The sequence below is a fragment of the Chenopodium quinoa genome, unplaced genomic scaffold, assembly GCF_001683475.1.
Source record: "Chenopodium quinoa cultivar QQ74 unplaced genomic scaffold, ASM168347v1, whole genome shotgun sequence".
Taxonomy (NCBI): Eukaryota; Viridiplantae; Streptophyta; class Magnoliopsida; order Caryophyllales; family Amaranthaceae; genus Chenopodium; species Chenopodium quinoa.
Window position 1 is genome coordinate 12,922,894 of NW_018742738.1, and position 23,931 is coordinate 12,946,824.

Sequence of the window (23,931 nt, forward strand, 5' to 3'; positions counted from 1 at the left end):
CTAAAACGGGGTACACTAGTTCCATGGATGACACGTTTTTTTATTTATTTATTTATTTATTTATTTTAAGTTTTGTATCAGAGTATATTTGTTAAATATCTATTTATATATCGCATATTATAGAATTATCCTTATAACTATAAATTCTCATATATTTTAGTTAAACATTTGATTTGAACTATATATTTTATTTTATAGAATTGTCATCAATAATAGAAATTTATGTTATTACGGTATTATTACTTCAGATAATTTTGTTTATATTATATTCTTACTCGCATATAGTTTTAGTAAAGATAATTTTTGTTAATAAATAATAAATTGTCCTTCCTAATTAGACATAACATATAGCCGATGATATTGGGTATGAATTTTTTTACAATAATAAGTATCATAAACTTGTATGATTAGTTGATATGCTCATTAATTACATAAAAAAAATTATAATTCTTATATTAAAAAGTTACTTAGAACAACATAGGTATATTACATTAGAAAATTAAGGACTGATTTTTCATGGAAAATCAAATAATTGGGTGTGATTAATTTATTGATTAGTGAATCAATAAAATTAGATTAAGTCCTAAGTCGTAGAAGAATCGATTAAGTAGTAATGTCATGTTGAGTAGATTTTTTTTTTGTGGGAACATGTTAAGTAGATTATTGGCTTTATTGTTCATGCTATATTATATACTGTCAAAAAGATAATTGCTCTCGCTATATTCAAAATAGTCTTACGCAATAATCTACTCAGTTTTCTTAAAATAATATACAATAAAGAAATTACATATATCTTATAAGTATAGTATATATTTTCTTAAAAATATAATTAAGGAAAATTTGATTTTTACCACACAAAAAAATCAAAAAATTGTTTTTTACCATCAAAACTTCTAAAACCTTTATTTTACCACCAAATAAAAAATTTAAAATTGTTTTTTACCACCTGTCGTAAAAAACCTAATGAAATTTTTAAAATTCTTCGATTTTCATGTCAAACACATGCTCTTTAGAGGTTTTGTGGGGCAATTTGGCCCTATGAGTCCAATTTGAAGTCAGAATTGATAAAAAAATGATCGAAAATATCTCATTTTGCGTGTTTAAAATTACCTCAATTTGAGTGAACACACAAAACAAGACATTTTCGATCATTTTTTGTCAATTTTGACTCAAATTGGACCCACAGGGCCAAATGGCCCTCTAAACCCATGAAAAGCATGTTTTGCGCACAAAATTCGAATAATTTTTTTTTAAATCGTTAGATTTAACGGTTTTCTTGACGTTAGATGGTAAAAAAAAATTTAGAACTTTTTTTGGGTGGTATTATAAAAGTTTTAGAAGTTTTGGTGGTAAAAAACAATTTTTTGATTTATTTTGGTGGTAAAAGTCTTGTTTTAACATAATTAAAAAAAAAAATTGTATGACATTTAACATAATTAATGTTTACTTCTATTATATATATACGTACATGTGCATTAAAAAAAAATTATATATACGCACATAATTTACAATACATTATACATAGTATTTGTGTTTAACATTTATATTATTAATGACATTATATATCTACGATATAAGATATCTATCTATATATACTATACTAAAATAGGGTACACTAGCTCCATGACTAATCGGTTTCCTTGGCTAATCTATAACTATTAAAAGTGACAAGTTTGCAAGTTGAAAACTCCTTAGTAATAGTGTGATGACAATTTTGCCCCTCAAAAAGTACAATTACGATTTTGCCCTTAAATTACAATTGGCATACTCCCTTTTTTTTTTGACGGGAATTGGCATACTCCTTTGATCATAGTATTCTTCCCATTGTAACCTTTAAAAATAAAAATAAAATAAAATTATTGAGCTTTCTTCTGCTCCACTTTTCCTCACACAGATGATTGATCAACACTTTTCCTCTCTCCTCATCACTTTTCAATCTCTCTCCTCAGTTTTCAATCTGGTTCTTCTCTCTCCTCAAGGTGAGTTCTTGGATTTCAAGGTGAGATTGAAATCTGGTTCATCCAAATCTGGTTCAAATTACAAATCTGTTTGCAATTTGGTTCTTCTCTCTCCTTAAGGTGAGTTCTTTAATTTTCCCTTAATTAACGAATTGTATTTCTTGTTAAATTTTGATATATTTCAATAATTTTCGAATTTGATTTCAACTCGCTTTTGCTTTTGTTAAATTCATTGTTTCAGCTTCTGACCTCAGTTCTTCACTCTATTGGTTAGTTTTTGGTTTCAATTTCGTCGATTTATGTGAAATTTAAGCGACTTCTAGGTTTTCACTCCCCCATTGAAATAGCTTTTAAGGTTAAATTATTTTCTTTTTCTTATTAAATCAGCAAATATGCGACTTTCTTATCTTTTTTCTCCATTAAGCAGCTTCCGAGCTTTTTCCGTTCTTCACTAAAGCAAAATTTCTGCTTTCCCCTTTATTGAAGCAGCTTACAAGGTAATGTGTTTTTCAATCATCAAGTTTCCATTTTGCAATCGGATTTACTCTTTGTGAATTATTATCAGATTTACTTCGATCTAATTTGGAAAAAAAAAAATGGAAACCAATTTTATTAATTTTTTGTGGGTTTAATATTTTAGGGTTCAATCTGATCGAAAATTATTGTCGGGATCTCTTGATCAATTTGCTCACTTGCATTCTAGGTATTTCAAATTCTGAGTTTATATACTCCTTATAAAGCGGGTTCAAGGATTATAATTTGAGTGTTCCATTGTTTCTGGGTTTGGTTCACTTAGGTTATTAGGTTATTATTGGTTTAGTTGTAGCAATTATTATATACTTGCACTCTAAGTCTCACTTAACTCTTTCTTATCTTCTCATTAAGAGAGAAGGGCTAAGAAGGAAGAACAGTAATCGTTCTTCTCGTGCTGGTCTTCAGGTCTTTTCTTTGCCCTATTTTTAAATTTTTTTTATGGTTTTTTAATGTTATTTTTGTAGATCTACACTTGTTTTTCAAAAGTTGAGGAATTTTGCTTGTTGGGTTCTGTTCAAATCACTAAATTTGTCATTTGGTTGTGTTATTTGATATTATTTTCATGAGATTAGTTATGGGATTTCTGGGTTTTAGAATTTGGTTCCGAAATTCTATATTTGGGATATATATGAGGTGGGGGGTTTGTTAATTGTCATTAGTTGTTCCGTTTGAATTGATGTTGTGATTTTGGGTATGAACTAATGTAATGCTTGTTGGATGTGTTGGTTTTAGGGGCACGCATTGTTTTGGTAGAATTAACCTTTGAACATTGAGTGATGTAAAAATTAAAACTCGATATATAAGTAATAGAAGTTTCAATCTTTGAAATCTAATTTTGTAGCTGTTTTCTCGTTCATTCTTCGTCCAGTATTTCATATTTTTGTTGTTTTTCAGATTTTATTGATGGAGCTCATCTAATGTTATAGACAATTATTAAAGCTCCTATTGTTGTTGGACTAAAAGTGATTATTTGGTTAACAAAATTGCTTGCTGTAGGTTTTAGAGAAGATCATGAATGGGGTGCAAAGATTTAGGTTCCAAAGCAAAGGGTGGATCGAGTCTCCTTTGAATAGGGCTAACACTACCACAGGGTAAAAGATGAAATTTACGTTTTCTCATCGGGGTTGCATGTCTAGTAAACTAGATAATTCATCCCTCCTGCTTGTACTTTTACTCAAATGATGAAAAATCTTGCAGGTAGCAGTCCGAATAATTTCTTCATAATAATATCAATTTCGGTACTACTTGAAGACATAATACATTAAATCAATGCAAACTAGTCCCAATTTCATAAATTAATCACTAAATAATATTCCTAATTTCACTTCAAAACCCTAAATGATGAACGCCATCTTATAGTTAGACCCAATTTTGTAAATTAGGACTATTGGATACCTAATTTAGTGGTTTGTTTGCATAATTTGGATTTGCAATTCAAAAATCGAAGAACAATATTAGAAGAAGGAATGAAATTGAGAAAAAAAATCTGCGATTGGAGTCCACAATGACGTCATGTAGGCAATCAGGTGGGAAATTTTTAATTTTTAAAAATATTAGGTGGTAAAATACAAATAAAAAACAGTAGGTGGTACGTAATTACTAAAACACCAACCATTGTAGGTGGTAATTGTAAAAAAAAAGCCTTTTTAATGAATTACTTTATCTAATTTTGATAATAGGATTGGTAGGATGTACTTGTATGTAATAGTCTTCCTTGTAATTAAAACAGTTTAGTTTTATTAAGTGAAGATACTTGCATAAATAGAAACTTCGGGCGTAGAAGAAAAGCCCTTTCTGATACGTCAAAAAAAGAAGCCGATTCTACGCCTTAATTTCAACCAAGAAATCAAAAGTAGAAACCAATATTTTGTATATTGAATTAATTAATTTTGTTTTTAGCTAAATTTTTTTCCTTGAAATCGACCAAGAGAAACCTAATTTAAAGTTGATAATTTGGTGTTGACAGTGATGATTTGTATCATACAATAGTTTACTTTCAATATGAACCAAATAATGCAAATCATTCACAATAATTGTTGTTTAACAAATTAACACGACTAAGCAATTCTTTCAAAAAAAAAAAATTTGACGTCAAGGACGGATTCGCACATAAGTATTTTTATGAGTCACCTGAATTCGGGTAACAAATTTTTTAAAGAAGCCAAAATTTATGAGATTTTTTTAATAATTTTTTTTTTAATGTGAGTATATGTGACTATGTGAGTACGTCTGTACAAATCCAATATTGTGCTCCATAACATATTATGTCCATGACTCATAAGCTAGTAGCCCAATAAAATATGAATTAGCAACGTTGTGATTATGGATACTAATTGAACCGCTTTTATTCTCGACAAATTAAATATTGTTATAAATTAATAATGTAATAAAATTGCATGTCATTATGTAATACCGAGCAATTTGATTTTATTATACTAAAAAAATATAAACATTAGGAAAACATAGTTTAGGAGATTGTGTATTCCTATGATTAGTTTGCATAATAATAAAACAAATGACATTGAATGAATGTTTGTATTCAGGGGTCCTAGTGTGACAAATTTAGTATTGTCATGGATTGTAAAATTATATACTCTCTAGCAAATGGTGAAAATGCATGAAATTGTATCTGGGAAGAGATTTGATAGATATTATGAATTGGGACAATATGCTTTTAGGGAAAAATTTGGGTAATGATTTATATTTCCACAACAAATTATGTTTCAATTTGGCTGCGATATAGTGTATATGATAACCGGAGGGACTTCCCTTATGAAAGTTTACAACATTCTACTACCAAATGAAACCCTCATTGTTCTACGCTTTAATCCAATTTTTTCTATCCAACTTACCAAATTTTAACTCAACCATCATAATTTCTTTAATTCTGGCTATTATGATCTACTTTGTAACGTTTGTTAAACTAAAAAAATACAAATAATAATAATTATAAATTATATTCATTTTAATTATAAATCAACTTTTTTAATAATTGTCAATTTTCACATAAAAATTTATGATTTTTTTTGCAGGAATTATTATGTTTGTGGGTATATCATTCTCACTTTTTGTTTATGTTTTTAGCGCTTTTAGGAGTAATTTCATTTGCACCATTTCTTATTATGTAATTAGATTTTATTGTCACATCATTATTCATCCCTTTACACTTTAATGTTAGATTTGGAAGAGGTAAAAAAATTTCTTTCTTTTAACTTTATTGTTAATTTAGTTTTGTTTTCATGTATTTATCTATCTATCTCTTTTAACCTTCCCATGTATTTATACTACTTTTCTTTCTCTTTCTTAATTCTCATGTATTTTCACAAGTGGAAAAATCATTTGAGGATGAAGGGAGTACAATTTTTTTTTTCAAAATATCCAAATTCATAAACATTTATTGGATTAATGGAATGGATAGGGCTGTCCCAATTATTATGGAGGTCCAGTGCAATTAAGATATGATGAGGCCTTCTTTTAAATTCATTGTTTTAGAATGAAAACATAAGATAAAATACTTTTATAAGAAAAAATATTTGGTGTAGGAGAGTTATGAGATAATATGATATAAAAATGCAGTTTGATCTCATGCATACACTCTTCCGTACTACACCTCCGCCCTTGATACTTTTTATTTTTTATAATGAATAGTTATACGGCATTTACAATAATAATAAAGATTTGTCAACCACAAATTCAAAGAAATTAACATAACTTTAATTTACAATCAAAATCATCTTTTGTAAACAACAAATTAAGAGAAATTAACATAAATTTTACAATCAAAATCATAACTAATTTGCATATTTGGCATAGTTCACACTCCATCACGTCAAACTTCAAGCTTGACTCAAGCAGTGATCTTCAATGTCTTTGTATCTTTCCCAATAGAAACCTTCGTATTCTGTGCTAATGTTTCGATTGGAGAATTGATGACAAACCCTAAATTAATATGGATCCAAATCACTTTCCGAATTATTATCATAACCTTTAAAATAAAATTCTCATCCATATATAGATGAGAATCAAAATTCCATAAAATTGAAAAAGTTCAAAAAAATATGGGACGGACTCTCACGGATGGAGAGAACAAATCAGAGCAAAACTAAATAAAAAGCAAACCAAGAAAAAAACTAAATAAAATTAAAGAATAAGGGTCAAAAACAATCTAATTTCCGAAGCATGCGAATTTGCTAATTGAGTTGAGGCTTACATGTTTTTATAACCAAAGATAGAACTAGCGTTTTATTGTTTTTTTTATTTTTTTACAAAAAAAGGTAAAAATTTTATTAAGAGAATCATGAACAAAAACCAAAATACAACATAAGACTAAGAAAGTCAAGTCCTCAAAACCAGAACAAAACAAGAAACAAACTAACTTTAAGCTAAGAGACCCTATTTCTAGAAAATCTCTCAAAACTAGATCTGGTTATTTTTTTGCTAGTCTTCATTGGCATTGAATACGAAATTCTCTGATACAACTCATCAAACCGCTTCTGGATCAAAGCTCATGTTTAATCAAGGATTTATTCCATATCACACAGTTCCTCTACCTACAAATGTTGTAGAGAAGCCCAATAAAACAACTCCGATGATCGATCAACCGGCCTTAGCTTTTTATTCTACCTCTAATAGCTAGCAATTTTTCATTGCAAATCTTCAATGTTCTTTGGAACACCCTACTGCCTCAATCTCTTCTGTAGTAACTCATAGCATTTGCTACCGTACTTGCACTCAAAGAAAAGATGAACACCATCTAAGCATAAAGGGCATTGATCATCTGTAGTCCCACCAATCCTGGTTAAAAAGGCTTTCACTCGGATTCTCCTCCACATGATAATTCAGCAAATGAACCTGTGCTTGGGAATATTAAGTCTATTCCAGACCCAATCACTCTAAGGAACCTTATCATGCTGTTGCTTTAGCCAATTATAAACTCCACCTAGCTATAGTATAGCCCTTGCTGTTAGCTATCCATCTGTCACCAACATAGCCATCTTTCATTACATCCTTGACTCTCCAGATTTGTTTCTAGTTCCAGCTAGAAGAGGGAAGGCACTAGAACCTTTTCAATTTCCTGTCTTTTAAGTAAAGACCCATTCGCCCACTTAAGCCACAATAGGGAATGCAGGACCAGAAGATGACCCAAATTTAGCAAGGCTAATGACATATTTACCAGGTTGGAGCTTAGTGAGCCCAGAGGATCTTGCCCTCATAGGGGAGGGGGGGAAGGCTCTCCGTTTTGGGACTGCTTTTACCCATTTAGAAGAAGTGGGAGTAGTAGAAGGAGGGGCAGAAGGATCACTCTTAGGGGAAGAAGAGGAATTGATGTTTAATCTCTCAATGAGGATACGCATAGAAGATTGAGCAACCTTAGGGCAGTTGTCAAGTGCATGAGATTCAACCCCACATTGGGGGCAAACTTCAGCCATCCTCTCATAATTGAGGTGGATTTTTTGCTTCAGTGAAGTGATCTAATTTAACAAGTCTACCAATAGAGGCCAAGATAGTAGCAAGACATTAGAAGGACCAGTAAGGATGGGGAAGCTGGTAAATTTTAACCCATTGGTCAATGGAGGAGAAAGAAGCTGAAATAGGACATAAATTTTCAGTCCATTCAAGCATGACAAAGTTAAGACCTTGCACAAACCAAGGTCTCCCCAACCAAGCATTAGTCTTGTCCTCATTAGTAGAAAAAGTAAGGAGAAGCCACCCATTAGCCATAATCTCAAAGTCTACATGACCTTGAAGGAAAGCCCAGGCATTCCTAAGTTTAGACTCAATAATATGCTTAAAGACTCTTTCCCCAAAGGGTAAGGGTAATGGGAAACTTAGGAATACTACCCGGACAGGAGGAGGAATAGGATTCATAGAAGATGTGGGAGGTAAAACCAAATGGACTAGAAACACACTATTTTCCTGAGTGAACGACAAGAGGGGCAGGAAGATTCTTAATCTTGATTTCCATCGAGAATGGATTGGTTAAGTGGGGCCGAATGGACAATTCCATTACCTAGGCAAAGGTCAGTTCCCATAGTACTCTATTGGGACCCCAAGTTTGGAGGGTGAGAAGAAAAGGTTGAGACACAGTGGGCATAGGTGCCGGGAGGGGGTACAGAATCAGACATGGAAAATAAAACTAAGATAAAGAAATAACCAAACACAAATAGGGAAGGAGAGGATGTAAAAATGAATACCATTAGAGCAGTAAAAGGATCTATTTATACCCAAATAAAAAGGGGAGATAAAAAACAAATACCTAAGGCATGAAACAGGAAAGAAATTAAATAAAAAAAAAAGTCATAAAGTAAGAATTAACAGATAAAAAAAATAATTAATTCAAATTACATAAAAACATGACAGGTAGCTATAAGATTGGACAAGGGTATACAACAATTACAAGAAGTAAAAGCACAAAATTACAACACATAAAAATAATAACCCACAAAATCAGTAAACATTACACGTAAGAATATGTGATCATAAAAGTAAGAAGGAGAGAGAAAGAGAAAGAGCGCTCTTTGAAAACCATAGGAGAAGATAGAGAAGAAAAACCATGTACCTAACTGTAAGGCATGCAAAAATTTGCCACATGTCAAGCTCCTTAGGAGAATAAAGGAGCCTAAAAAAAGTCCAGAAATTAGTATATATAAAGGGGGAAAGGTAGCTTAGGATCAGTAAAACAAACCTGTATTTCAGAGTGTAAGAGTGAGTGCAACTAAAGATTAAAAATCATCCAATAAAAAGAGAGTGTAACAAGGAAAGGAACAAGAGAGAATCAAATAAGAGAAGAAGAGAGAGTACACAACTCAAGAGTAATACCAAATAAGATGGGATAAATATTTAAAAAGAAACAAATGGGATAAATATTTAAAAAGAAACATATGCGAGTAAAAAAAAAAAAAAAAAAAAGAGGAAGAGCACAAGAAGGGCACATGGTGGGTAAGCAATGAAAAGTCAACATATAAAAAAATAAAAGACAGGCATAAGTCCATAATGAGGAACATGGAGAAAGGACCAAACAAATACCAAGGATACACAAAAGTGCACCTATAACAAAGAACTCAAAAGAGTTTAAATAACCCAAGTTCCAAAGAGGAACAATGACCCGAGTATCAACCAACAGGGAACAAGAGTAAAGCATAAAAAAACAAAAACAAACGGAAAGTGTTTGGTGTGTGGGTTAATATAAAAGGAAGATGAATAAAGGGGTAATACAGTAGGAAGAAGACAAGAAGATACCGAAAACTCTAGTGAGAAGGTAAAGTACAAAAAAGCACCAAATAATTACAGCACCTTGTATATTCGAATTAGTTGGAGCTCCACCATAAATTATAGGAGCATCACCAAAGTTAGAGGAGCACAGAGTTAATTGGACAATTACCATAGTATAATCGGAGCAACTAATAAAACCACAATTTCTTCGACAAGGGAAGAAGCTGAATCGGAAATTTGGAAAACCACTTATAAGTATCACGAAGTAAATTTGAGACTTCAATTGGGTTGAACCAAAATGAATTTTGGAAAGATCATCAGTGGCGTGACGGTGGCCGGAAGGAAAAGATACCCAATATTTGTTCAAAACAAAAGCAACAAAACATATAATGATTGATGATGATGATCGAGATTGGAAGTAAATTAATACCCCAAGTAGGAGACAAAGGCTAAAAGATAGCAGTGGATGCAAAAGGGTATTAGATTCAGAGTAGAGATTTGCTAAATTTGGGAAAACAGGTGCAAAGTAACGAAAACGGCAGAAGGAGGCAAAGGGGCTTAGGGTTAAACTATTTGAGAGCATTTTCTCTCAGTACTCTCTCACTAGAGAATTCTTGTAATTGAACCTTTCATGGAACACTTAAAGGAATTTGATTATTTCTTGAATCACTTGAAGGAACTTGGCATAAACATTTCTTGAATCACTCGAAGAAACTTGGCCTTTTCTTAGAGCAGTTGGAGGATGATGTTGATTAATATAATTTAAAATGATCATTATACCTTTCATAAGCTTCTTCTTCTTTACCAAAGTAACTCAGATTTATGTTCGTCCTCTGGAAATCACTCCATACATTGTTGGAGTGAGATGCAAATAGGAATCAATACGCTTCCGGCTTAAGAACCGAAACTTGACCTGTGAGGTTTGGGTTTTTTGTTTCCGAAGTTCCCTTCAGAACACAATTGTAATCAATAACGTTGAGCCCAAGATCTTGGTTGGTAAGGTTAACTCTACCATCCAAATCCAAAGAATTGCCATCAACATTCTTTTCCATTTCGGTGTCGTCTTTCACACCTATACACCTACGAACATGACCATCATCGTGACCATCTCCTTTCTTTCTTTTCCCTTTTTTTTCCTAACTTCCTCTCATTATGATCCTTCCCACAATGAACATAATCTCTAAACTTCTCATCCTCCCTTATTACTGCTTGTGCCTCATTAACGAGATTCCAAGACCAACACAATAAGGAAATCACCTCCTTTAGTTTTTGTTGGGACTCACTATTATTGGGATCTATTTTAAGGGCTTGTGCAAGGTCCATGAAAGCTAAAGTAGTTTTATGGAATTCTAACGCCTCAATCGGGCTTCTGAAGTAAACTTTCACATAAGTAGCATCAATACACAAAACCACTGAACATAATTGACCCACCCTATCATAGTCTTTCACCTTGATATAGCAAGCGCCCAAGTTCAGATTAAGGGACACGGTGATACCAAAAAAACATCAATTTATCCTCATCACTACAAACTAAAACCAAGGACAGCATCTTAAGAGCAACAAAGTATTTTGCAATAGCATACCTCATCTGATTCTGCTTGTAGAACATGTTTACCTCATCTCTTAAATTCTTAACAAAATTGAGAATACCAAAAGGATTCTCCAACTGCCCAACTATATACTCTAACCCATGTTGAAGAGAATAATCCCATGAGAAGAGACATTATTCTCTTCAACATGTGAAAAACACAAAATCCCCCTTAATTCCTCAAAGCTAGCCATAAAGACTTAAAACAAAGCAGAATGAAACACCAAAGAAAAAGCTAAAACTAAACCACTAGGCAATCCCTTAATTACACAAAATTAAAAACCATACCAGGAAGAAGTGAAAACCGACGATGAAGGAAACCCCACCTTATCACCAACGATTGAAGAGCTCCGCGAGATGACGAAGCCGAAACCCCCAAAGCCTCGGTTCTTGAAAATCGACCTTACTTTACCTAAATAGAAACCCTAAGCCTCAACTTCACCTTTACCGACGAGGTTAACTGAGACACGATAACCAGTATCGGCGACACTGGGAGTAGCCCTTAGGAAGTAGATCGTCAAAGACTGCTTCATTAATTTGACCCGAAGTAAATATCCTCCGTTCAAAACACGGTGCAGCCGACAAACTTAATTAAACTACCTAGAAGATAGGCTAAACTGCCTAGAAGATAGGCTAAACTACCTAGCAGCAGCTCGCCTGTGACCCAAGACAAATAAAGTCGTTCAGGCCACTAGCAGCGGAGAAGTAATAACTTTGGGGATTTTGGTTTTTAGAGAGAAGGGGAAGGGTTTGATATCTACCTTTGTCAAACCTAGAAGATAGGCTAAACTACCTACCTAGAAGATAGGCTAAACTACCTAGCAGCAGCTCGCCAGTGACCCAAGACAAATAAAGTTGTTCAGGCCACCGGCGGCGGAGAAGTAATAACTTTGGGGGTTTTGGTTTTTAGAGAGAAGGGGAAGGGTTTGATATCTACCTTTGTCTCACTTTTCTTTTCAATGTTAGACCACTCTCAATGGTGAGCAAAAAAAAATGCTCACCTACTCTCTCTCTACCCACTTTCTCTCTCAACAAATCACTTTTGCTCATGGGCAAATTTTTTTCACATTTTCTCTCCCAATGGTGAGCAAAAAAAAGTATTTACGAATTTATATCAAAATATATCAAAATGCATGTCTATTTATAGAGAATTTAATTTTATGACCGTTGGTAATTTTTTTTTTTTTTTTTACAAAATATATTTTCCTGAAAATGCATTATAAATAAATAACCAAACGGCTAGTATTTTCTGATTGGCTGGCTGCCTACACCCGCCACGTGTCGCGTCTTCACTAGCTGCCTCACTGCACGCGTCAGCCACCCAACTTTTTTTTTTTTTTTTCTGATTCTTCACTGCACGTGTAATCTCCATCTTCATTATTGTACCGTTTTATTTGTGTTTGCCAGCCAGCTGTGGGCCCCACTCCAATTACTATTCATCAATAAAAATGCACAAGTTTTGAGCTTTTTTGGAAATGCTCATGAGCTTTTTTTCCCATTTTTACATTTGCTCACCATTGTAGCTCATGATCATTTTTTTTACTCACAAAAAATTCTCATGAGCAAAAAAAACACTCACCATTGCTAGTGCTCTTACATATATGCACAGTTTGTGCCAAAATCTATAATCAGGGTTTGTACGGTAAGGTACTTTTTTACAGCTACAATTTGCTCATAAATTTCTTTTATCTTATCCCATCTTATTATTTCGTATAGTGTGACCAAACCCCTTTTCTGGCCTCCACAAATGCAAGCATTAGACCGCATAAATCAAGTTACATAAGGAACATTTGGGAGTTCATCAACCAGCTTTTGCTAAGATGTATTTTGCGGAGTACCAGACAAGCACATTGATACAATTCGCTTGAGAACTTTCACAGAGAATTTTAAACACAATGCAGGTTAAAAACAGAACAGGAAGGCCATCCCAGAAATTCATAAAAAATATCAGCAAAGTCTAGGTCCAAGAAACTGGCATAGTCTGTACTCTCTGGTAAAACTTTGAGAAATTCTGGTGAAAGCCAGTATGTCGCTTGAGAGTTACTTCTCTTCACCCGGGTTCATATCATCTGAAAATATTGATCCTTGCAAGTGGTTGTCTAATAGCAGCAAAAAGGACTTGCTAATTCTCAAAGAAATCATTGTGTGATAAAGATGGAAGAAATTGTATCAAATAGTTTACAAACAAGTTCAAATTAATGAGCTAAAGAATGACTGAAACATTGTTTTCAGACAAGTAGACAACATAACTCAAAAAACTGCTGCTCAATATGCATAGAACACTCCTAGAACAATTTACTAGCTAAGTTTAGCGTAGAGGCTAGAAAACTGACGGAAGTTTCATCAGGAAATGTGGAAAAATATTGCTGCTAGAGGCCTAAAGCTGCCAAAAGGGGTGGTGGCATTGGAAGTTCAAACATGTGTTACTCGCAAAGTGCTTTTCTAGTAGTTAGCCTTATACAATAAGCTTTCTACAAAGCAAAGGTTACCTATATGGATGAATGATACAGACCTAATTAGTTTGTTACATGACAGAGTAGGGGACTTAGACGCTATGGATCACATGTTTCTGCACATAATTTTTCACAAAGGATCCAAAACAAAGAGCTTAGGACGCCCAAGATTCCTAAAATTGACTAGTGATTAGGGAGGCAACTAAATATTCGCAAAAGCTTACCACACGAAACATCTATACGAGACTATGTAACTTAATATTCGCAAAAGCTTACCACACGAAACATCTATAAGAGACTATGTAACTTAATATTCGCAAAAGCTTACCACACGAAACATCTATAAGAGACTATGTAAGTTTTCATGTCATGATCTGGCAAGATTTTGCCTATTACCGACCTAAATCGTATAAAGAGCAAGTAATAAGCAACTTTACTAGCTTCAAGACAAAGTAATTAAGTAGCTTGTAGCTTGGTAATTCTCATAGCTTACAAGAAGTAAAGAACATATAACATCTCCAAACATTGGAAGTTATCATAACACGAATACAGATATTACCAAATCTTGAAACTAAATATAAATAGATGAACACCAACTAGTGAACATGCATTACAAAAGGTAAAAAGCATAAGCTAAAAGTTCAACGCTAACAAGTGTAGTCCGAATAATATTATATAGATTGAGTAAATATCAGATGAATACATACTCAGATTTCTCACTCTCTCATTTTCTTTATCCTCATTGAGCTTTGCTGAGTTGACTGTTAGAAAGGCGAAACCAGACTCTCAATATAATCCTTTGATTGAACTATGCAGTCGTCATTAAGATTAATACCTTCTCGAGAAAACTGTAGAGTTTCACAACTTGGATCGACAACCTTGAGCTGTCCCCCATGGTGTACCAAACACTTGCCCGTCTCAGAGAAACCATGGTACATAACATTTACACAATTGAAAGAGAACAATTTCTGCCAAGAATTCCAATCTCTAGAATTGTTCAATATCCAAACATCAAGAAGATCATCCGAGGTGTAACAAAGCAATGACAAGCAACCCCTCAAGCGCAATAAACGCGCCCTGTAATACCTACTTAGCCAATTCATCGACGGCAATTCCTTTATTTCCTCATTAACCAAATCAAACCCAACAATATGATTGTTTATAAAAGAGCAAAAGTATATAGTATCATCAACTAAAAGTGTGTTCCCAAGCACAATCAATTGGAAATGCTTATCTAAATTACTGATTCTTTTCCAAATTCCAGAACTCAAAGAAAACACATGAAAATGAACATAGAAATCTCCAGGAGCCGAAAACGAGCCAAAGATCATATACTCATCATGTGATGGATCATAATAAAACTCACATCCATAATGCATAGCCTTATCGTGAGCTACAGGAATCATGATTTTACGAGAACAACGAGTAGCAGGATTCCAAACAAAAAAGAATTTAGGGTCTTTCCGCACATAAAAACACACCAAACCATGACAAGAACCCACTAATTCCATAAATGTAATTGGGTCATCACACCCATTATCAAATACCAATTGAACGAATTCATTCACATTGCAATTATTTTCATTGTAATCTAATAAGAAGAATTCGTTCTTCCATTCACGATTGTTTTCAGTAAGTATGAGGAATTTCGAATGAGAAGAGGAGAATTTGAGGTGGGATTTTGCAAATTTAGGGAAAGAAATTGAAGAAAGCCAGCATTTTGAAACAGATTTAAAGCGAATTAGGGATTTTACCGGGAGTCTTGGCAGAATTTCTTCCAATATGAGAAAGTCTGGGAGAGTTGGGATTATTGGCGGAAGAACGTTGGTGAGGTCGTTCATTTTTTCCATCTTCTGATGAAGATTGAGGCGTCGGTGCGGCGGTGAGCGTCGATGATGAGCAGTTGCTTCCGACGGAATTTATGGCGGATAGAGAGAGGGAAATTTGGATCAATGGCCGGGTTCAGCCGTTGAGGTAATCAGGTGTGGTTTGGAGACGAATCTCTACTTCTGAAAAATTGCTCCGAAACTAGGAATTAAAAGAGGTTAAATAAAAAAAATTGAAAATAAAAAAGAAAATTTGTCAATTGTACTTATTTAACGTTTGTATTTTGTAAATTGCAGCAATTTAAAAAAAATTGCAAATTGTAGCCCAAAAGTTCCTATATATTGTAAATAGCAGCTCGATTCAAATTTTTCATCAATTGACGTGTCAAAAAATTTTGAGTTAAGGTTTTAGGGTCATTTTAGTTTTTAAGAATCCCGAATTAAGCTCAGAATTAGCAAAAAAATAGCGTAAGTGTCTCGTTTTGCGTAACAAAAATGTATCAATTTGTGGGCAACTAATTTTTGTTGTAAAAATGAGGCACTTATGTTATTTTTTTACTAATTCCAAACTCAATCCGGATCTTTACGAACTAAAATGGCCCCTAAAATCTTAACCGAATATTTTTCGACGAGTAAATCGATAAAAATGTTGAATCGGACTGCAATTTATAAGAACTTTTGTGCTGCAATTTGCAAAAAAAAAAATATTAATGGCTGCAATTTGCAAAATATTAACTTTAAATGGCTGGAATTTGCAAATTTTCCTTAAAAAAAACCTTCAACTCATCAACTGCCCATGTCATATAAGCAAGTTAATCTCCATCATCTAGTTAAATTTTTAATTACCCGGTAATAGAATGGTGAGTAGTAGTAAAAGTTGGGCTATATTTTAATAAATCAAAGTTTAACTTATTATTGGAAGATCACGAAAAGTTCTGATTATTTACGTTAATTTTTCCAATATTTTTTCATTCTATGCGAAAAAAAACTATATGCACTTAAACATTCTAAAACCCATAAAGTACTCAGTAATTGTCATTAACTTCTCTTTGTAATATATATATATATACTAGTTTTGTGCCCCGTGCGATGCCCGGGTTGTTTATGGACTTTTAAGATAAAATGATATTATAATTCAATTTGATTGAAAATAGAATTCTAAATATACTTTTTTTTTTGCTACAAAGTATATCTATATTTATCCAACGTGGTACGACACTTGGTGAAAAGTTAATACACTAAATGATGTTGTCTTGTGGCCTAATAATAAGTTTATTATTTGGTATTTTATCGAAAATAAAACTCTAAACTAACCATCTTATTCTAAAATTATATCCTAATTTGATTGAAAATGGAATTTTTAATTAAACTTTTTTATCCTATGAAGTCTATTTAAATCTATCCAAGGTGGCGCGACACTTGGCGAAAAGTTAGAATGTCAAGTGTCGCTATTTCGTGACCTGGCTAAAAGTTTAGCTTTATATATTAGTTATATCATGCCTTTATTGAAATTCAGAGTACATGTTATTGTTTTTCTTGTAATTTTTTTTGTTTTCATGTACACGGCCACTCGATTGCTTATAGAGATGGGTGCACCTAAGGAATTTTTATTTTTATTATTTTTCATTTTTTCTTTTTAAGATTTTAAAATGAGAAAAAAGTACTTGTATAAAATGAGCAGATTAAACCCTTGAAATCGAGGTTAAATATTTTTTTTAATTGATTTTAGATTTATTTTGGAAAATTTTCAAATAGCTACGACTAAACTATAGCCATTATTTTGTCAAAAAAAAATTATATAGCCATTATAATAGATTAAATCTTAACCTTTCATTAAATTTTGACGACTAATCCATACCGTTTATGGGATGACTTTGTGGTTTTAAAAAAATATTTTGATAAAGTAGAAAAAGAAAAAGAAATTTTTAAAAAAACCTACACGATTTTTTTAGTTTCTACAGAGTATCTTTTAATCTTACTAGGTTAGATTATGTGCCACGCACGATTATTTTTACTATTACTATCCATTCTACACTATTTTAATTAGTGTAGTAAAGATTAGTTTAAGAAAATTGTCTAATAATTTTGTGAATTAAACTACCAAAATATTTTTTGAAATAATTATGTATTTAAAAGCTATGCATATGATCATATTATTATTATTATTATTATTATTATTATTATTATTATTATTATTATTATTATTATTATTATTATTATTATTATATCTCAAAAACAAAAGTCATACAACCTACAATAAATTAGTGGGAAGCCGGGATACAATCTGGGCCTCCACTCCTCTAGCTATAGCAAAGCCTACCCTAGTGAATATATGAGCTACAGCACGAGCACCAATGTCTTGTTTATTATTATTATTATTATTATTATTATTATTAGGAAAAATTGCGGAAAATAATACAACCTTTGGCCCGTTTTTTTTTTTTTTAAATAATACGACCTTTTGATTAATTCTTAATAATATAAACTTTGGGGGTGTCAATTTTAAACAAGACATTACTTGTTGGTAAGCTGTTTTTGAAGGTAACCGTGACACGTGTCATTGTTTTTATTGGTTTTTCAATATAATTAATAAATTAAATAATTTTTATTATTAAAGAAATAAAAAAATAAAAAACCCAAACCACCCAACCACCGCCACCCAACCACCTCCTCTCCCCTCCCCCCCTTAACCCCGACCTTCCCCCTTAACCCCAAACCACCCAACCACCACCACCCAGCCACATCCTCACCGTCGGCACGCAGAACACTTCCTCCTTAACCCCGACACAGACCACTTCCCCCTTAACCCCCTTTCCTTCCCAACCACCACAAAAATCACCCTAATCCACGCAGCCGCCACCACAAAACCCCCCGAAACACCATAAAAATCACCCATTCCCTTTCCCAGATCCCGATAACCACCTCCCTCCCTTTTCGTTGCTCGAAAACCGCCCCCCTCGACCTCCTCTGTATCGAAAAAAAATCCCCACCGAATCTTGCATCAGTGTGTCGTTCGCGTCATGGTGAGGCTCGTGTGTCTAGGAAGGGATGGTGCTGGGCGCCGGCCGTACCATCGCGATAAGGTCGTCGTTTCATGTGGGGAAGGGGGAGAGGAGGTGGCTCGAGGGTGGGAGATATGGTGGTTGGTTGGGTCAGGGAGAGGAAGGGGATGGGTGGGGTTTTTTTTTTTTTTTTTTAATTTGCTAAAATAATATAAATTACAATTAATGTCTTAATTAGGAACTAATTTAATTTTAAAAATTTTGTTAAAAACTAAAAATTAAAAGTTATTTATTTTAAAAAAAAAATAATATTCAGACCAATTACATGACAACACGCGTCATGGGTAACCGGTTTTAAAGGTTACAAGTTTTTCGTCTTGTTTAAAATTGACACCCCCCAAAGGTTATATTATTTAGAATTAATCAAAAGGTTGTATTATTAAAAAAGAACGGGCCAAAGGTTGTATTATTTTCCGCAATTTTTCCTTATTATTATTATTATTATTATTATTATTATTTTCAGTGTGGTATCATTATTTTCTTGTTAATTAAATAAGCTATATTAATTATATTCCCTTTGTACTCACTATTAAAATCACGCTATTATGTTATCTCAAATCAAGTCATTTATAGTATTAATCCATATGTTTCAAATAACGTATTATTTCTTTATTCAACCTTTCTAGTATGATGAACTCTAATAGGATATTAGTATGTTTTAAATTATGTTTTGGTAATATCGTATGCAAATAATAATAATAAAAAAAATATTAGTCATCAATCAATATATTATGTAGTTATTTGTTGATGTTTATTACTCGTACGTAGTTGTTGATTATTAAGGTAATTAGTTTGGCAAAAAATTGTATAATAATCTTTAGTTATTATTATGGATTGTATTATAATCTATATGATATTTTTTTCTAGTGTTGTGATTGATTTTTTTTTTTAATTATTTCTAAAACTAAAGATTTAGATTATAATTAATTTTAACAATTAGTCGATTCAGGAAATTTGCCTATGAGTCAACTTTTTTATTTTACCTCGTTTTCTTTTCTTTTTGTTTTTTTTTTTGAACGGGAAGTAATAATATCATTAAATAATAGTCATACGACATCTGCAATAATAAAGATCTGTAAACCACAGATTCAGAAAAAATATCATAACTTTTACAATCAAAATCATAACTAATTTGCATATTTGGCATAGCCCATAATCCACCGCTTCAAGCTTGACGCGAGAAATGATTTTCAATGTCTTTGCATGTTTCCAAGTTGAGACTTTCGCAATCTGCACTGATGTTTTGATCAACCGGTTGATGACAAATCCCAAACCCATAGGAATCCAAGTCACCTTCCCAATAATATAAGAACCCCAAAATAAAATTCTCATCCATGGATGAGAATTAAAATCTCATAAAATTGGGACAAACTCTCACGGATGGAGAGAACAAAACAAAACAAAACTAAAAAACTAAATTGAATTAAAGAAAAAGGGTTGGATATAATCTAATTTCCGAAGAAATTAGATTATATTTCTGGCCTAAATGGTCAAGAAAACTAAAACCCTAGAAGAGAGAGGAGGAAGGAGTAGTCCCATAACCCTAATCATATATTTTATTTTACCTCATTTAAACATTACTTAATTAGTGTTTTCAAAAAATAATAATAAAAAAAAATAAATCACCTAAGGACACAGCAGAAGATGACATGTGTCATTGTTGGTGTGTCTTTTAGTATACAATAATTTAGTTCTCGTGCGATGCATGATTTTAAACAGACATATTATGACATTTGTTTATAATGGAAAGAAAGAAAGTTTTCTACTTCGTTAATTTTTTGTGTACACTGTAGCATATTATTTATAAAATTAAAAAAAATCACAATGAACACTTTTAACATTGAAATATTAACATACTTTAAAAATAAATAAATAAGAAGTCGATGAGGAGTTGAGGACAAAGGATAAAACATATGAAAGGTAAACTATATTAGATAGTAATAATTAAAAAAAATAAAAATAAAAAGGTAAAAGTAAAAAAATATTAAAAAAAAATAATGACATCATCAAATCAATTTGGCGGGAAAAAAATTTATGTCAAAGTGACATGTGTACAAAGGCATGATGTCAGAAAAGTTTTATTTTAGTATTAGTCCATAGATTATTGATTGATTAATTGATTGTATACTTTGCTTTCTTTCCTTCTCTTTATTGTTCATGATTTTCCCATAAACAAAAAAAACTTCTAAGATCCGGCTACGGCAAAAACAACCATTAATGATTTTTTTTTTTTTAGTAAAAACCAATTTTATTTTAGTAAGAAATACAATAACATTTTTTTTCCCGATTAATCCCTAAAATTTGAACGGTCACAATTGAAAATAGTTACAATGGCTACATTTTTATTGTAGCAATTGAAAAGTCTTTTTGTATTAAATGAGCAGATTAAGCCTTTGGGTGTATCTTGCACTCGAGTTTAAATAATTTTTTAATTGATTTTGGATTTATTTACGTCTGTCCGTTGTTGATTAAAGTAATTAAGTTTTATGAAAATCTCGACATGCATTGCGTGCATAAAATACTATTATCTCCATCCCATAATACAGGAGATGTTGGACTTTTTTTTCACCATTCATACATTAGGTTTGACCATAATTCTTTACTAACATAACAAAAATATATTTTATCACAAAATATGTTGTTAGATAGTTCTTTTTTTTTTATAGGAAAAGATAGGTTTTAATATAAAGCAAAGTTTAATAATATAATTTTAAAATAATTTTCATTAATATTTCATTATATAAAACTAAAGTCAAATTAGTTCATTGGCATGCGTTCAATGTTTGATTGTATCACGTATTATGGGAAAGAGGGATAGTATACAATCTATACATATTATTAAAGGTTATAGATTCAAGCACTCAAATGGTCAGACGAGTAACGATTCTGTTAAAATTTTCCTCATTTTGTATCTTTCCAAGCTAGGACATACAAAGTATTTGAGTTTAAAAATCTAATTTCGTGTGCAAAACCTAATAATTTTGAGTTGTTTTAGATCGGGTCAAATTATCCCAATTCCGTCACATCTTACAAACCCCTAGTCACCACATTTCAAAACAAATAAATAAACTACTCCCTCCGTCCCATAATATAGTTCTGGTTTGTGTTTTTTCGGTATTTAAGAAATAAAAAGAAATAGTGGATGAAGTGCATTAATAAAAGTGAAAAGTACAGTAATAAATAAAAATGAGAGAGAGAAAGTGGAAAAAAAATTCTATGCATGTACAAAATTCAAGTGTAATTTAAGTAATACAATTAATTAAGTTAAAAAAGTGAGTACATACTATTCAAAAATAAAAATAAGAACAAGTCATTAACCTTTTAAAAAATCAATGGTTCTTGGGGTGTAAAAAGAAAACCCTAGTCTCCTCTCTCTCTTCTCTCTCCTAAACTCTAGCCTCCATTATCAATTTTAAAGGGGCTTTTATCGAATTTTACCGGTGGAAAGCCCCAATCTTTATTTTCTTTTAAGCCTTTTGTTTCTTAGGTTACAATAATAATGCCTCCCTTGAAAGAAAGAGTTTATCTCCTTCGAAAGACAAGGTTTTTTCAATCTCCTTCGAAAGACAAGGTTTTTTCAATCTCCTTCAAAAGACAAGGTTTTTCGGACTCCTTCGAAAGACAAGGTTTTATTTGTGTTTAATTTGGTCTCCAGTTGTGCGGGGCTACGATTGATTATGGCTCGAATTCGGGTTACGGAATCAACACAAGAATTAACTTTCTCACAAAATTGCGAAGAGACGACGAATCCTCTCAAAAAATTGTATGAGACAACGAATCGAGAATGTGCCGAATTGTTATATTTATGTATTTGGATTCTTAGCCCTTCCCCGATTAATACTTGTTTGATTTTGTTAAATTTGTTTTCATTATTGTTAATTGTAGATGTTGTATGGCTTTATTTAATGAAATTTAATGTCCTTTAGGACTTCTTTCAAAAAAAAAAAAAAAAATACTCCCTCCGTCCCATAATTACATGCCAACATACTATTTTGGGTGTCCCAAAATGTTCCTCCTATTACTAAAAATAACACCTAATCATTACTTACTTTTTAGCTTTTCCATACAAATTACACATATATACCTAAAATATCATTACTTATTTCTTCTCTTTTTCATACAAAGTACACACATACCCAAACAATCAGAGAAATTTTAAAGGGAAGAAAGTTAGGCATTTGTAAATGCATAACATTGATTAAAATATTATTAAAACACATGATAGAGAGAGAAAAGAGGAGAGAGATAGGAAGAGAGAGGTATGTATGTGGACCCCACCTATTTTTTGGTCGGGTTGTATCACGTGATGGGGGACCACATATTAATTATTCCACTGAAAGTTTATATGGTACCATTGAATCCTCAGTGGTACTATTTATGCATAAATTTGTACAACTGAATGCATATATAATACCGTTATGTGCACATATAATATCACTGTATATTCAGTGGTACCATTTGATCAACCAATGATACCAGAATATGCATTCGTTTGTATGTATGTATAATTACATGAATACCCCGTGTTATGCATTTGTAAATGCCTAACTTTCCTCCATTTCTAGTTCCTCAAACAATCATTACTTACTTTTTAACTTTTCTATACAATATTCTCTACTTTTTATTATCCCCATACAACATTCTTCACTTTTTATTTTTTTCATACAATATTCCTCTACCTTTTCCATTCTCCTTAAAAACCGTACTTTTTAGAATTATTTGTCTGTAATTATGGGACGAATGGAGTAAAAACAACATTATAAATCTCCAAAATAGAAAAAGAGAAACTATATTATCATATGTGACGGAGGCCGGAGGGAGTGGTTAAAAAGTTGGAGGCTTGGAGCATAAATGCATGGGCAAAAAAATGTCACTGATTCAAGGGTTAGGGCCTGTTCACATTTACTGAACTGAGCTGAACTGAACTGAACTAAACTGATTGGAGCTGAACTGAACTGATTGGAGCTGAACCGAATTGAACTGAAGTGAACTAAGCTGAAATGAATATTTTATGAGAGAGGGAAATTAAGAGCTGAACTGAATTGAACTGAACTGATTGGAGATGAACTGAACTGAACTGAACTGATTGGAGCTGAACCGAATTGAACTGAAGTGAACTAAGCTGAAATGAATATTTTATGAGAGAGGGAAATTAAGAGCTGAACTGAATTGAACTGAACTGAACTGATTGGAGCTGAACTGAACTGAACTGAACTGAAATTAAGTAAATATGAACATACCCTTAGTCATTTCCTTGCCTACTTATTTATAACAGCAAGAGGGCTAATTTTCTTATTT

General features: G+C 32.3%; 1 protein-coding gene and 2 long non-coding RNA genes across 4 annotated transcripts; 1 reads left to right on the top strand and 2 right to left on the bottom strand.

Annotated features, from left to right (window-relative positions):
• The first annotated feature begins 1,655 nt into the window (after nucleotides 1–1,655).
• LOC110724282 lies at nucleotides 1,656–3,762 on the top strand. Of its 2 annotated transcripts, XR_002511941.1 has the most exons (3): nucleotides 1,656–2,078; nucleotides 2,200–2,455; nucleotides 2,599–3,762. It is a non-coding gene; the product is annotated as an uncharacterized LOC110724282 (long non-coding RNA). The 2 variants fall into 2 exon arrangements; XR_002511940.1 differs by having other exon boundaries at nucleotides 1,661–2,078; nucleotides 2,200–3,762.
• Nucleotides 3,763–6,169: 2,407 nt separating this feature from the next.
• LOC110724283 lies at nucleotides 6,170–12,314 on the bottom strand. Its single transcript, XR_002511942.1, has 2 exons — nucleotides 11,581–12,314; nucleotides 6,170–6,431 (listed from the first exon to the last, which is right to left on the bottom strand). It is a non-coding gene; the product is annotated as an uncharacterized LOC110724283 (long non-coding RNA).
• A 2,195-nt stretch (nucleotides 12,315–14,509) lies between these two features.
• LOC110724102 (F-box/kelch-repeat protein At3g23880-like) lies at nucleotides 14,510–15,586 on the bottom strand. The gene has a single exon (XM_021903498.1). It carries the CDS (start codon nucleotides 15,584–15,586, stop codon nucleotides 14,510–14,512), a length of 1,077 nt encoding a protein of 358 aa, XP_021759190.1.
• Nucleotides 15,587–23,931: the final 8,345 nt, after the last annotated feature.

Coding starts and splice junctions, on each gene's coding strand:
- LOC110724102 (XM_021903498.1), bottom strand. CDS start 15,586: ATGAACGACCTCACCAACGTTCTTCCGCCAATAATCCCAACTCTCCCA.